We start from the raw sequence: 15,807 nt of genomic DNA, 5'->3' as shown, positions 1-15,807 counted from the left end.
TATGTGTCTTACAACTTGGAGCAAAAATTAAAAAAAAAAAAACATCACAAATTTGTACCTGCAATATTTAAATTTTCTATTTGAAATTATATTAATAAAAATTAATGGGTTTCTTGATATTAGGAGACATTCGATTCTACCAACTCTACCATTTCCATTAAAACGTAGCACTAATATTTAATTTTAGCCTTTTTTGAGGCTCTATTTCTAATTTACAACCACCAAATTTGGACCTTTTCACTAAGCAGTACTTCATCATACATTGAGTTCAAATAACTACATTGAGTTCCAAATTTTGTGTTGTCTTTTCTAAAAACAGCACTTCTCATTGTCCTAATTTACCATTTTGATCTTTTGAAACCTCAATTAGTGAACATTGGTGTTATATTAGTTGCATGAGCAATTAATGCGGGATTTATATATTAAATGTATTACAGTATTTCACTTAATATAGTAGAAAATGTTTTGAGATGAGTTCTTTATTTTGATCTCTTCCTTACATACTATTGTAATACTCCATCCGTCTGCCATTAGGAATCTCATTCCTTGGCGGCACGGGGTTAAGAAATTATTAGAAAACTAGATGGAAAAGAGTTAGTGGAATATGAGTCTCGTTTGTATATATTAGTTTTAAATGAAATGCGAGTAAAATGAGTTAGTGCAATGTGATATCTTATTACCATTTATTGTAAAAGTAAACCGAGCGGACGAACTAAAATGGAAAAATGGACCTCATATTTGCGGACGGAGGGAGTATCAAACTCGTATTTTTATTCCACTCATTATTATTCAATTTAGTCGTGAAACCTTTGTTCGCTCATAATACATTTAATCATATATCTAAATTGGGATGAAATGAGTAATATTTAGATTACATTTAAAAAGACATCATTAAAAAATTCACAAAGTCCAAAAATGGCGTTATTTGGTGGAGTACTTTATTTGATAAAGTAATGGATGTGAAATGAAATTTGGCATTTTCTAGGGTCAATGTTGCAAATCACCATAAATTAAGGGACAAAAATGTCAGCTCAATCAGCTGCCGTTCTTCACAATATATGTATACATGCATTCTTCCCATGAATCTGTATATATTCACGCACAATATAATCATATATGTAGCGCTCTGCTCTTCACCTACGCGCATTGATCCTGTATTTTCGGTTATTCAAAGCCTTGTCACACTCAAACAACAAAAAAAGTTGCGGATTAATTAAGAATTTGGCGATTTTTCAAATTTTACCGACGATTTGGGTGTAGAGAGGGCCACTAACAAGGCGAGAGGGTTCAATTTCTTCCAGACTTTGGGGAATTTTGAGTGGAGCGGTTTTGTTTCGTGTTTTTCTTCGATTGGCGAAGCGCAATTTGAGTATGAAATTGAATGCGACGATTCTGTATTCATGCGTGGATGACGAGAAAGAAGAGGCGTCGACGCCGCCATCGGAGAGCTCGCCGCCGGCGCCGGCGAGTATTGTAGTGGGCTATGCGTTCACTTCGAAGAAGAAGAAGAGCTTTCTGAAGCCCAAGTTTATTCGCTTCGCTCGGTACTCGTTCGCCCGGATTTATTTTCTTATTTTCTCGTGATTTCTCTGTAGAAATGCGATGATTCATCGATCTTTTTACATTGCGCTCTGTTTAGGTTTTTCACATCTTTCGCTGATATCCGTAGTTCTATCTTCTTTGTGATTACGTTGCAAATTCACACATGTTTAATCGTTTCAATTTAATCTTAGAACATGATGCATGCAGAGGTGTTCTTGGCAATATGTATTTTGATTCCGAATGAGGGAATGGACTAGATTAGTGATTTGGTCGATTTCTGTCCTCTTGGAATGGATAATTTTGATCGGTTGGTACATTTCCTTTCTTACTCTGTAAGAAAGATTGATAATTATAACTATGAAGGATTCACATTATTGAGTGGCTGGTTTTCTGGAACTGTTTGTTTAACTTATCTAAATCTATATGGTTTCAGAAGGAATCATACATGTGAAATTCTTCTTTGGAAGGAATATTCCATTATATGTGCTCTTAAGATTACAGTCAACTTATTTTATGACCTAGGTATTTAAAATCATCTGTTGCTTTCCCACTGCAGTGGAAGATTTGGTATTTAATGCTTGTCCCTACTGCTGCTTGTAAGAATTTAGTACTCCACTGCAAAGAATTAGTTTAGTGAACCCCACTTGTCTAATTTTTCACAACTAAAAATGGACATAAATCCATTATTGATTTTTATTGCCAAAATTTCCATCTGCCCCACTGGCCACTGTGATTGCTGATACAGGCTAGATCCAAACAAAACCATTTGAATTGTAATTGGCTGTAATCTAGTTGATTGAGAATTCTTCTGGGATCTGCTAAAACTTGAGCGCAATATCTTCTTTTCCAGTTTCGGCTCCAAACATGTTCTAAAACTTTTGAAGACCAGTCCTTCCTAATTTAGTTATTTCCCCTTCATGGCATAATCATAGTTTAGTTGCCTGATTTTCATTAAAATGCAAGTATAATTTGATAATTTCTATGTTATGCTATTAACTTATCCTCAACCAAATAACTTGGAAATTTGAGGCTGCAAGTTTTGATTGGTGATTCTCCAAATGTCTGCTTATTCATTCTATTCTTTTTTTTGTTTATCAATCTGTTATCACTTAACTTCAACTTGTTCACCACATCACTTGAATCTTGATAACCATAAATTTTCCATTAATTTACTGAAAACCCCCTTAGATGTTTTGATGAGGTATAATCTACTTTTCTGGTCACTTAAGGGGTAACATTTTCTAATGCAGAAATAAGGGCATTCAATTTGTTCCAATTGATCTGAAAAGAGCTTTATCAGAGCAGGGTCCATTCAATATTGTTTTACACAAGGTTTGAGTTATTACTGTCATATTTGCTTGCTAACTGTTTGAACTACAATAGATGCAATGTCAGTATTGCTATTTTAGATGTTAACACATAGGTATTAATGGTCCTTTGACCATCGTTTTAGGAAGAAATTCTGCACCAAACCATTTCAACTGAAATATATAGTGGAAACTGAGCCCAACAGGATCCAGAGGTTAGCTTGCATAAATGGAAATGAAGGTTAAAAAGAATGAATGATTGTTTCTTGACATATTTTGTTAAGCAATTAACTAATAAATTTTAAAGTATAGCCTGATCAGAAAGGATGCATTATAGCTTTTCACACTCAACCATAGTTTTTGGATTCAATAATCTCACTACTTCTGATTGTCTGCCCTCTTCTTGTTCATTTACAAGTGGCACTGCACTAGCCAAAATTCTCTGAATATCTTAGTATGTAACCGCAAAGTCCAAATAAATGTCTATTGCTATATTCTCTCTCATCATTGCTAACTTCGTCTTGCCTTGTTGGATGGACCAAAAGCTAGCTCGGATATTTTTTTTTTACTTGGCATTAAACTAATTATCCTTCACGATGGCGAGTTTCTTGATATCGAGTTTTTTGACACCGAGTATTTCGAGTATTGACCAACTTGAACCAACCTCTTCAATATTAGAAATTAAAGTTTGTAATTTTATGTATTTATTTATTTTTGGTTTTGCAATGTGAGAGAAAAGAATGTAATAATGAATTAAAAGAACCATAGGAGGACAAATGAAGTTAACTTTAATATACATCTCATTTACTAAGACTAGCAATTATAAATTGCCTTAAAAGTTTTGCATTTATTTTGTCAAGCCAATGGCCCACTGTAATCATGAATTGCCTTCTTATAATATGACGCTTGTGTCAAACCAAAAAAATATGTAAAATGCATATTATCATACTCCGTTGCCCTCATCTTTATTGATTGATTGCACTTTTTGATTTCAGTTAGAAGGGAGGGACTGGTCCCAGGTTATTGAGGTTTGTGCTCTCAACTTTATATTGGTTTATGAATCCAATGGTCTAGTGCTGCTGTGGAATTTCTACTGTGAGAACTATGCCATGAATCCATAAACTACTTAGTCTTCGTTGTGATTCATGAGGATCAAACAAGTGAGGATTGTACTTTCTAGATCTAGTATACTTGTGCAGGTGTAGGTCTGATGAACTTTTGCTGAACAAGGGGATTTTGATGTCCTGAGTAGCTTGTCCTAGTTGGCAGTAACTTTTGAAGCCTTTACTAATTGTGACAGTACTCAGAATTTAATCAAGTTGGAACTTAATGTTATTAGCTATATAAAAAACACCCTGTGAGCATAAACAAAAAAAAGCAAATGGTGAACAAAGGCTTCATACTACTCCGCATTTGTTTTCATGTGTTCCCAATTCTACTAATGTTTTGGTGATGAAATAATGATAGAATTACACATTCACTTTAAATAATGTTAGCCTTTATGCTACAGGATATTTTAATTTGACTGGTAGAGTTGCTAGATTGGCCATTCTGTGAAGCCTTATAATCTTATTACAAAGTTCTAGGTTTTTGTCAGACTTCAGGGAATCTAAGATCTCTCTAAGACTATTAGGATAAACACTTTTTTAGTGTGTAATGTTGTCAAAAGATAAAACTCAAGATGGAGTAGATTATTACATATTTCCTTATTTCTGTAGAATGCATAGAAGATCAGCATTTCATGAACCCCCCTTTACAAGAACGAAATGAATTAATGGACTGGAGAACTTGAAACTTAAAATGGTGACTGGGAGGACGAGCTACTGTGGTTGACTAATTGAAATTTTGGCTCATGAAGTAGCTACGACCTGTGTATTTTCTTGTGGAACTAATTACAGATTCATTTCTCTCAGTAGCTGACTAAGGTCTACAGTAACAAGCAAAGGAAAAGAAAAATGTTGCATGTGATCTATCTTGCTTTGGAGAGAGATCCAAGGAAAATTAGAATATCATGCCATGTTTTAATGAAATCTGTTTCTCATTTGTAGCCAAACATTAGAAGAAAGATATGTGTGTATAAAGTCTAGTCAATAGGAACAAATCAAGTCTCTGTAAAACTCAAGGTACACAGACGAAACTTATAACTGTTTCTCATGGAACAGACCTATTGTAGTTTAATGTTTAGTAATATGTCACTTCCCTTGCTTGTTGCTTTAAAAGAGAGTAATCTTTATGTTCCATCCTTGCGTGTCAGTCTTGAACATAAAAGGCCTTAATTCTGAATTAACTATTGAAAACAAGCAAAGTAGGAGAATGCAAGCATGGATGAATTCTTAGCCTAGCTGGAAAAGCTAGTTATTTTATATGCTGCAGCATCTTTCTTTCAGTCTCATTCTATTTCATATTTTCCATTGAAGGATTATCAGAGATTACATCCAGAGGTGACAGTTGTTGATCCTCCTGAGGCCATTCAGCATTTACGCAACCGTCAATCAATGCTTGAGGTGGTTGCTGACCTGAAATTGCCCGAATCTTATGGTAAATTTATGCACAAGCACAACAGTACTCTTGTCACTATATGAAATGGTTTCTTATACTTCAGTCTGCCCTTTTCTTGCACCGTCCTTGCTATTTTCGAAAATGGGTCTTTTGTCTTCTCGACCAAATCTTATCTTTGTCAGTTATGGTTCTGGTAGATGAGTTCCAGACTATTTGATCTTCTTCAGATTAAATACATGGTGCCTTTTGGGTATAATTGTCGCAGGCAAGGTTTGCACTCCACGGCAGTTGGTGATTTCAAAAAACCCTACTTCGGTACCAGATGAAGTTGTTAAAGCAGGATTAACAGTACCTCTAGGTAGCCTTATTTTCATTTTCGATGGAGAAACCAATTTAAACTTGTTCTAATAAAGCATGAAATTATTCATTTGACTCCTATTTTTCTCTTACTATTAGTGGCAGAATGTGGGTGGTTTTTGGTTCTGTTGTAATTTGGTATGCACAATCCAGTAATCCACAATGAACAAAATTCATGATGCTTTTGTACCTCCAAGTATAGAGTTCGTAACTCTTTGGTGTTATCATTCTGAATAAATAACCTAGATATTGATAGAGTAAAGGCGGATGAATGCAAACTGAACAGAAATATTATAGAGATAGATCACTCTGCTACGATCCTTCTATTATATACTGTAGGAAACCCTAACCCTAAAAGCCCATGCACACGCTCTCGCTCCCCTGACATATGTGTACCAACGTGCCCCCATTCTAATAGAGATGATCATGGAAATGTGATAAGCTAGTTAAAAAATTGCACGTGACAATAATTTGGCAGTGTTTTTCTTTCCATGAAACGACGTATTTTACTCATTATTCAGGTTCTTTGATATGTTAAGCTAGTTGTTTCGTTCTCTCTGAGATGTATAACCTGTGTCGTGTTCTGCTGTTCCAGTTGTGAAACCACTTGTAGTGGATGGAAGTGTAAAGTCTCATGCGCTTTTCCTTGCATACGATAATATTTCCCTATCCGAACTGGAGGCTCCGATGGTTTTGCAGGAATTCATTAATCACAGTATGGGAAGTTTGTTGTCATCTTCTGTCCTTCTTTCAGCTATTGCTTATTAAATTTGAATTACTGATATGTTACTCTCAATGGTAGGTGGTGTCCTCTTTAAAGTTTTTATTGTTGGTGAGTCTATTAAAGTTGTCAGGCGTTTCTCTCTGCCTGATTTAAGTGAAACGGACATATCAACAAATTCTGGAGTGTTTGGCTTCCCGAGGGTTTCTGGTGCTGATTCTTCTGCAGATGATGTGGATCTGGATCCTGCTGTTGCTGGTAAGTTTGATTGTACTTGCAGATATTACAATTCCACAACCTGCGTGAGTGGAGCTCTTTCTTTCATTTCTCTTCAATTCTTGCCACGCAAAATTTTACTAGTCATTCTGAAATCAACTAGGGTCGATGAAACAGTCATTTTTGTTTTAATCTTTGGTGCTTGAAACCTTGTCCCTATGTCTTGTGAGAACAAGTACTGGTTGCATCTATTTCTTTTGTTGAAATGAGTAACAGCTCACAATCTCATTTCACATAGTTAATTAATTTACTGCAGAGCTTCCTCCGCAGCCTATGCTTGAGATGCTTGCAAAAGAGCTCCACCATCGACTGGTAAAATCCATTTTCATTGAAATTTTGCTTCATCTATTCTGTAGTTCTGTCGACTTGGCACATTAGATAAGTGATTTTCTGAGCTCGGTAATATTAGGGACTTCGGCTGTTCAATTTGGATATCATTCGCCAGAAAGGGACCAAAGATCGGTATTACATCATCGATATCAATTACTTCCCTGGTTAGTGCTCGTTAATTTCTGAATTATGAGTCTTGATGTGAAACTAGAGTAAACAAGTTGAAACAGCAAACTGCTCCTTCATTACTTTTAACCTTGTATTCTTTTTCTGAATCGCGTTAGTGCTCACGTCTTGGTGCTGAGGTTTGGTTGTTGCAGGGTACGGAAAAATGCCGGACTACGAGCAAATATTCACAGATTTTCTTGTTAGCCTTGTGCAAAGCTAGCTAGAGAGTATACATACACATGCATGGTGCATTGGCTATTGGAATGAGTAGATATTGTAAATTGTGTATCTGCTTGTAAATGTGTTTCTGTTAGTAGCAGAATTGCTAGTTACCAATATATTTTGCCATCCCATCCACAATTTGGGTGCTCTTTTCTTACACTTTTTTCACGAATATTTCTCTATAGTGCGAATTTTGATATCATATGGGGGTTCTATTAGTTCCTTCCAAGTTTATTATAATTATATTGTTAATTTGCTGTTACAATTTTTTTGTAGAATCAAATTCATATTCTATAACTTTCCAATGTCTATTTGGGAACTTCCAATGTCTATTTGGGAACTAATATTTTTTACAGTTGTGTGAGGACACATTTTTGTGAAGGGTATAGTGATGTTGTGATTGAAACAAAGAAGATGCATGTTATAGAAATCTATGGGTTCCATTCTAAAACTAATTGGTGATAGGAAGAGGGTCCATGAAACTTATATACTGATTTCAGTTGTCTTTGTACACCGATGTGGGATAGTTCTAATATTATTTTTTTAGTTCCAATTGCCAACACCCTCCCTTAAACCCTTCGAGGTGAACCTTGGAGGGGTTGGACTTTTTTTTCTTTTTTTTTTAATCGGTTGGACGATTGGTCCAAATTTTTTTTTCCGATCGATTGGACCACTGGTCTAAATTTTAAGTCTAGATATATTGCTGGGTCAGTCATTTTTTTTTCGGTTTCGTCCCAAATATACTGCTAGGTCAGTTAAATTTGACCCACAGTCGGCGACCCGTTTTAATACTATGATAGAAATCCATGAGTTCCATCCTAAAATCAATTGGTGATAGGAGTAGGGCCCATGAGACGTATATATTGATTTCAATTCTCTTCCTACATCGATGTAGGATAGCTCTAATATTATTTTTTTAGTTTCAATTGCCAACCCATTTAATTGAAATTTCATACTATGTGTCTTGCAATTTTTTTTATTTGTACAAATAAATATAAGAGTACACTCATATCATCTCTAATTAAGTTCCAAACGTGGTTAACAACTCTTTATTACTGCTACAGTACATAACCCATTTGTCTGTGTCACAATAAATCTCTATTTACCATTTCAATTCATCGAATATTAAGTGTGTTATTTTATTTTTATTATGAATGGTAAATATACAGTATATTTGACTAATTTATCATACTTTTCAAAATTAACTTGATTAAATGCGTATAATTCTACATTTAAATTTTTGCAAAAAGAAAACCTTAACCCCAAGGATCGCCACACTCGGCCAACAGTATTATGAGGGGTATTCAATTAAGATACGCAGTAGCCCGCAAAGAGGTAAAGGGATTCAACATATACATTCTCACCATTAATATTTCCCGCATTTTAAGAAAAAGAATTATATCCTATAAAACTTTGGCAGCTAATCAATTTTTAATTTTAGCTTGAGGAAGTGCAAAGTTCTAGAAGAGACCTTTATTTTATTCTTTTGCTATAAATATGTCATTACATGGATTTTAATCCTTATATTCTTATCATTTTTTCTCCCCTATTATGTTGAAAAGTAAAATGTCGATAATAAAAGACTCAAGAATTCTTGAAGACTACATTGTATTAGACTTGAATTATTTTGTTGATACATAGTACATCCCTATTTATAGGACTAGAGAAGTAATGTACCTAGGAACTAAACAATTGGACTATAACACTATTAATGTTATATTCCTTGAACCTCTAAAGTGACTCTTTCCAATATACTTGAGACTCCACTTTCTCTTCCCAATATACTTGGGACACCTAAAGTGATCTTTCCAACACTCCCCCTCAAGTTAAGTATCGAGTTTTTTCGGCACTTAACTTGCACGATCTTTACTTTGATAAATAGTTTATACTCGTATTTAGGAGTCCTTCACTTTTCATTGACAGTTTATGCTCGTATCATAGAGCTTCTTCAATTCATCATTGATAGTTTATACTCATATCAAAGAGTTGGTTTTTTTTTCATTAAAAGTTTAGACTCGTTTCAAGGAGCTTCTTCATTTTTCTTCATTGAAAGTTTAGGCTCTTATCAAGGAGCTCTTCATCATTGAAAGTTTAGGCTCTTAATCAAAGAGCTGCTTCAATTTTCTGTTGACAGTTTTAACTCATGTCATAGAGCTCTTCAATTTTTGGTTGGCAGTTTTAACTCGTGTTAAGGAGTCAATCTAGACAGTTTAGGCTCGTATCTAGGAGCATCTTAATTTTTTTTTTTCTGACTGACAGTTTTTTACTCGTGTCGAGGAGCTTTCTTAGACAGTTTTTTTTGCTCGTATCTAGGAGTCTCTTCATTATTTTTTTTGTGACTGACAGTTTTAACTCGTGTCGAGGAGCTAACTCGTCTTTAAACTGAATTTAAATTGCAGCCCAAAGCTTCATTTTGGAAGGTCATTCTTGGCCCATTCTAGCTCAACACAATGAGCTCATTTCTTGAGCCCAATAATATTAGGTCCAAATTTTCTTTTCTTTTCTTTTCTTGGAAATACTCGACTGAGAAGACGTCAACACCCTTCTCCCTTCTCCTCTCAAGGCGGCTTGCGGCCACTCCTCTCAACATTTTTGGTGCGCCCTTTCCTAGCCGCTACTTTCTTCTCCAGTAAATCAGTTGTGGCTTATCCGGCATTGTGTTTCTCGTCTGTCCAAAATTCTCACTATTCCGGGCAGCCTCTTCTCGGCTACTAGATCGGCTGCTCATCATCCCTTTACGAATTGCATCAATAGCCGGCGGTGAGACTTCTGCGGTAACCCTTTCACTTTGGGTTCTCCTTTCTCAGCCATTACGGCGGCTTTCCATTCGATTCGCTGTCGTTGCCAATTCAGCTGTTCTGGAATCCAATTCAATTTGCAGCATACTCAGGAATGGCTTTGTCCCCTCCAATTTTTCAGAACCCTTCTTCAATTGATTCCCCCTTATGCAATAAAGCATGTACCTTTGAGCAGTTTTAGAAATGAGATTCGCCTTAGATTTGCCAATTCCCCTTCCTTCAACACACAACTCTTGCTTCTCTTCTTATTCTTCGGTGCATCCGGAAAGGGCTTTCTGGGCAGCTCATTCTCTTTTTTCAAACACACACTATGCCACGAAGAGCAGTTCTGGAAAGCCGAACTCCAACATCTTCTGGTGTAGGATCTTTCTCCACAATAGGAGCTTTTTCTGTAACCTTCCCGTCTTGATTTTATAATGCTCGAGACCTTTGAGTTTGGGGTTTTCATCTTTCTGTTGATGAGATGTGCCATTGGAGGCGTGCACTTCCGAGGAGATCACCAAGTTTATGGCGACCATCCACTTAGCATCTCCATCTTCCTTCCCGCTTGTGCTGTAACTGCTCCGATCACCGCCACCACCCATACTGAGGTTGTGCGGCGACACTATCTCTCTTCCCCTCGCTGCGCAGACATTGGCTGCCCCGCCTTCGTCCTCGGCGATTGTCTCCTTGATTAGGAGATGAATGGTTTAGCGATAGCTTATATCTCCCCCTCGGCCAAACACTTCATACATTAGCCTCTCACGGCTGCCCCCTCTTTGGCAGTAGCCCCTCCTCTCTTGACGGGTTTCTGCTCGTTCCTCCTACTCCGGTCATCTTTGCCTTCTTCTCCAACATAAATTTGGAGAGGGTTGTTCGGTCGGATACTTTCTCTTATCCTCGGCCGGACAAACCGAGGAGTCCTCGTCTGTTTTCCTCTCCTCTATTTTGAGGGCGGTTGGGGTCGCAGCCTGTCTCCTCTGTTTTCTTGGCCTTCGTCTCGAAGGCCTCTCTTCTTCTCTCCATCAGCTCCTTTCTTAGCGATGAGATTTCTTTGGAAACACCACACTTCATGGCTTCATGGTTCTGTCCAGCTGTCGTTGCCATCGCCTTTGCCTACAACCGGTGCCGTGCTGGCTTCGCCCAGCCTCCTTACTGCCAGCGCCAATCCCAGACACACACTATCATTGCCGTCGTGACGCTGTTTCCATCGGATCTTGCTATGCCATCACTTTGTTAGTGAAGAACAACATCTTCTGTTGTAGCTGCTTACTGCAGGGTAGAGTTTCAACCTCTTGCTAACTGCAGGGCTTCCTTCTTTTTTTTTTCTTTTTTTTCTTTTGCTATAGAGACGATTAATCCATGCGATGGATCGAACCTGCTTTGATACCATGTTAAAAAGTAAAATGCGGAAAATAAAAGACTCAAGAACTCTTGAAGACTACATTGTATTAGACTTGAATTATTTTGTTGATAAACAGTACATCCCTATTTATAGGACTAGAGAAGTAATGAACCTAGGAACTAAACAATTGGAACTATAACACTATTGATATTTTATTCCTTGAACCTCTAAAGTGACTCTTTCCAATATTCTTGAGACTCCACACTTTCTCTTCCCAATATGCTTGGGACACCTAAAGTGATCTTTCCAACATATTCATCGTCTTCTGTTGTTCACGTGATGACTTTTGCCTCTCACTCTACGCTTCATTCCTTTCCATTTTCAATAACGATTTTCGTGTAGAAGTTGGTTGTTTTGGACGCTACCGCCGCCGCTAGCCTGCTGTCAACCAAAACATATCCCACAGTCGCCACCATAATCTTCTTCACGCTTCATCTTCTGTAATTTTTGGTAACTCTTCCATCTTTCCCGCAACGTCCATTTTCATTGTCCTACAGCGACACCTTTATAGAATATTCATCGTCAAATCTTCATGCAGCGGTCCATGGCGGCGATCGTGGAGACAAAGACAAAAAGGCGACTTTGAGAATGAGGAGGTTGCCATTGAAATTGGAGGTTCAATTTTAATTTTGGGAGTACTAGATTTGAATTTCCTTCATGTATGAAGATCTCCACTTTCAGGGTGAGAATGTGTACATATATGTCTGTTTAATATATTATTAGTGGTGCTATGAATGTATTATATTAAAAGTCTTTTCGGTTGATGAAAAAACGTCTAATTGAAGAAATGATTGAATAGGAAAGAAAAATGAAACAAAAGTTTATGCATCGTCCATAATTGTTCATTAGGCCTGCTTATTCGGCCGGACCGGTTGACCGGTTAACCGGTTTTAAAATTTCATAAATCCTAGAACCGGACCCGGAACCGATCGGTTCCGTTTGGAACCCGCCGGTTAAGAACCGTTCAATTCCGGTTCCGGTTCGGAACCGATGTGTAATTTTAATCCTAATTTATTTTTAAATAGTTCAATACCAAAAAATTAATAATCCAACATCTAGAAATATAACAAATAATACCTAAAAATTCAAATAAATACACAGAAAATACAAACTAACAATATAATAATATTCATATATGGATAAAAGTGATGTCAAGTGTAGTAGGTCGGACTAGTTTATGTTAGCAATTTTTTAATAAAAAAAACAGGAGTTCTAGACTTTAGCAATTTTTTTTAAAAAAAATGAGTTTTAAAATTGAATTCATTTTCCCTTTTTTGGCTAAACAAATATTCATTGGATTTCCAATACTAATTGATCTTGTTGTGACTTTTTGGTTTATAACGGAACAGTTAATAAATTATTCACAAATAGGTTTAATTCGTATGTTAAATGAATTGTTACATACATTTGTTATAAAGTTAAATTTCTATCATATGAAATGATATTGATCTTTTGGAAATCAAAAACAAACTTATGATGTCCTACTCATTTCTATCACGGTTTAAACATTTTAAATACTTCAGAAACATAGCTCACAAATCTAACACTGTTTAAATCTAAAAATCACTCAATGTTTCAAATTATTTTACTTTAATTTCAGAATTAATTCAATTAAATTAGGTTTATTAGTATACTAAATTATAAAAATATAAAATTGAATTATAATCGATTCTCGGTTAGGAACCGGTCGGTTCCGGTTCAGAATCAGAACCGATTTTATTTAAAAAGTTAGAACTGGTATCGGAACCGGAACCAAATTTTTCGATTCTGGTTCCTCAATTAACCGACCGGTTCTGGTTAACTGAGAACAGGAGAACCGTTTAAGCACCCCTACCGTTCATTTCTTTTATTTTCATTATCACACATAACGACATGTGTTATGTAACCTGATGTATATGTTAAAATTATTTTTTTGTTTACATCTATATCTATATCTATATAATATATAAAAGGGGAGTTTTGGGAATGTTTAGGGAAATAAGAGGAAATTTAGGGGTATTTAGGGTAATGGCCATTTAAAATAGATATTAAATGAATTAAAAATATATAAAACGTGTGATTAAGTAGTTCGTTATTTAATTTCCATAGTTAGTGGATTAGTGATATAGTTAGTGGTGATGTTGCACAACAACATATAGCCGAAGAAAAGCATGACTTGAAAACAAAACCTATTGGTTTTCTAACTCTTAAATATGTTTCATGCTTTATAATGATGCAGGAGTTCAAGATTGGAGGATAACAATTTATACTCTTCGGCCGTACTCCCAAATACAGTTTTGAGTACTAGAGATGCTAGAGAAAGAGCAAATAATTTCGTACTTTGTAGCAGACGGGGTGACCCTCTTTGCTGCGGCCGTGCATGAACACGGCCTTTTCAAATTCTTCTTCGTGTTGTTTATGTTGTTCTCTTTGCAGGTCTTTATGGTGGAAGTGATTTATGTTTTGAAGTATCGAGCTTAATTATGTGATTTTTTTTCCTTTTCTTCATGTACTATTTTTCATGTAGTGCTCTATATGAATATTAGGTTGGTGACAACTCTTATTCATTTGTCTTTCCTGGACGTGGTATGAGTGGTAGCAGCTACACGGAAAGTTGGCGATGCGGGAATACTATCAGGGTATGCAATCAGTTTTTTTTTCCGGCTAAATGCATGCATATAGGTTGTATATTCCATGCTATTTTGCTGTATTTTAGTTGATGATTTTGATCGATTTGGCTGTCTATAAATATATATTTATACATTATTTTTATTGACATGTGTTCGTGATTGATATTTTATAGAATAGATCTAAAAGTGATTTAAATGATATGTGATTTGTGTGCAATTTTTAGTTTATAAACTTATTTGGTTATATGAGTTTAGAACTTGAAATAATAATGTTGTTTCTAATTTGGTATGTGTGCTATTTTTTTTTTCTTTGTTTGATTTTATATTTTTTAATAATTGTTTTTTATTTTATATATTTATGATTTCAGATTTCATACAATAATATATTTATGAATTTATAAAATCATTTTACAGTATAAAATAAGTTTAAATAAAAGAAAATGAGTTGTGCATCGCACGTGGGTGATACTAGTTACCATAAATAGTGACTGACGATGCATTGTAAATATTAATATTCTTTTTTATTTTATATCATCTTAATATTTATAGTGACATTTATGTTGTTTTTTCCAAAATCCATTTTATATAGATAGATTAATATATAAAAGAGAACTCATATTCTATCAAATGAAAACTCATATTATGGGGCAGATAGCGTTTATTACAAGATTTCTATTGAAAATTAATCGATATGGAAATCACTAAATAATGAAAATGACAACCTTGTCATTGACCTCCTTGATCTTGCCCATTTCCATTTCCACTTCCACAAGTTAGTTTCTATCATTGTTGATTTTCAATATGTCTTCAATCGAACGTTGTTATCACTCCTAGAATAAATCAACAAATGAAGTGGAAAATAAAAAACAAAATCAACAAATAAAAAAAAATGTAAATCCAAACTGCTATATAGGGTTTTAAGAAAGAGAAGTTACATATCCATGGCGGCTCCACTGCAAATGGCCTTACAGTTGTCAAAAGTCCATGGGTTCTCCAGAATTAGAGGTGGAAAGCTATAGTTTTATTGGAGTTTCGATAATCTGGAATTTTTTTGAAGTTTCCATCAACTGTTGATCCATTATACACATCGACATTATTAAAGCATGCTAAGTGACATTATTTTCTAATTAATTTAATAAATTGTTTGGCATAAACATATATAGACAATAAATAAATGGATCGATTAATGATTGATCTTTATTATGTATATAAGGGTAATGCAACCCTAAATATACATATAGATACTAAGATGATTAGTGACAAGTGACAGATTCGATGTAGGTCAAGTTGCTGCCTCGGGGGCCTTGTCCCGATGTCAGACTCAATACATGTGCCATGACAGCTACACCTCCAGATTACTCGAAGAGTGACGAAACAACGCTCTGTAAAAATAGAAATTGATATATTATGTGAAACATGAATATACGAAGTCACAAAACAGAAGACAAAATAACTTAAAAGATGAAAAATAGAGTGTGAATATATTTCTTTCTTCTAAATGATTAGTAAAACTAGCCAAAACAAAATAATAGGGTTATTAAAATTAATGATATGCTAGATTGTTTAAATAAAGAAAGAAGCTCTTTGTGAGAAA

General features: G+C 35.3%; 1 protein-coding gene across 2 annotated transcripts; it reads left to right on the top strand.

Annotated features, from left to right (window-relative positions):
- Positions 1-1,078: 1,078 nt before the first annotated feature.
- On the top strand, positions 1,079-7,687 carry LOC125219319 (inositol-tetrakisphosphate 1-kinase 3-like). 2 transcript variants are annotated; one of them, XM_048121266.2, is made up of 10 exons: positions 1,079-1,544; positions 2,793-2,874; positions 3,845-3,877; positions 5,276-5,387; positions 5,614-5,706; positions 6,301-6,420; positions 6,508-6,684; positions 6,959-7,014; positions 7,112-7,196; positions 7,353-7,687. In XM_048121266.2, the coding sequence occupies exons 1-10, from the start codon at positions 1,372-1,374 to the stop codon at positions 7,418-7,420; spliced, it is 999 nt and encodes a 332-aa protein (XP_047977223.1). In that variant the 5' UTR covers positions 1,079-1,371; the 3' UTR covers positions 7,421-7,687. The 2 variants fall into 2 exon arrangements, with proteins under 2 accessions (XP_047977223.1, XP_047977222.1); XM_048121265.2 differs by having other exon boundaries at positions 1,080-1,544; positions 5,267-5,387.
- The last annotated feature ends 8,120 nt before the right edge of the window (positions 7,688-15,807 follow it).

The sequence above is a fragment of the Salvia hispanica genome, chromosome 1 (genome assembly GCF_029641045.1).
Source record: "Salvia hispanica isolate PSC_SH4W2 chromosome 1, Shi_PSC_v1, whole genome shotgun sequence".
NCBI classification, from domain to species: Eukaryota; Viridiplantae; Streptophyta; class Magnoliopsida; order Lamiales; family Lamiaceae; genus Salvia; species Salvia hispanica.
This window is presented reverse-complemented; position numbering and strand designations above follow the sequence as displayed.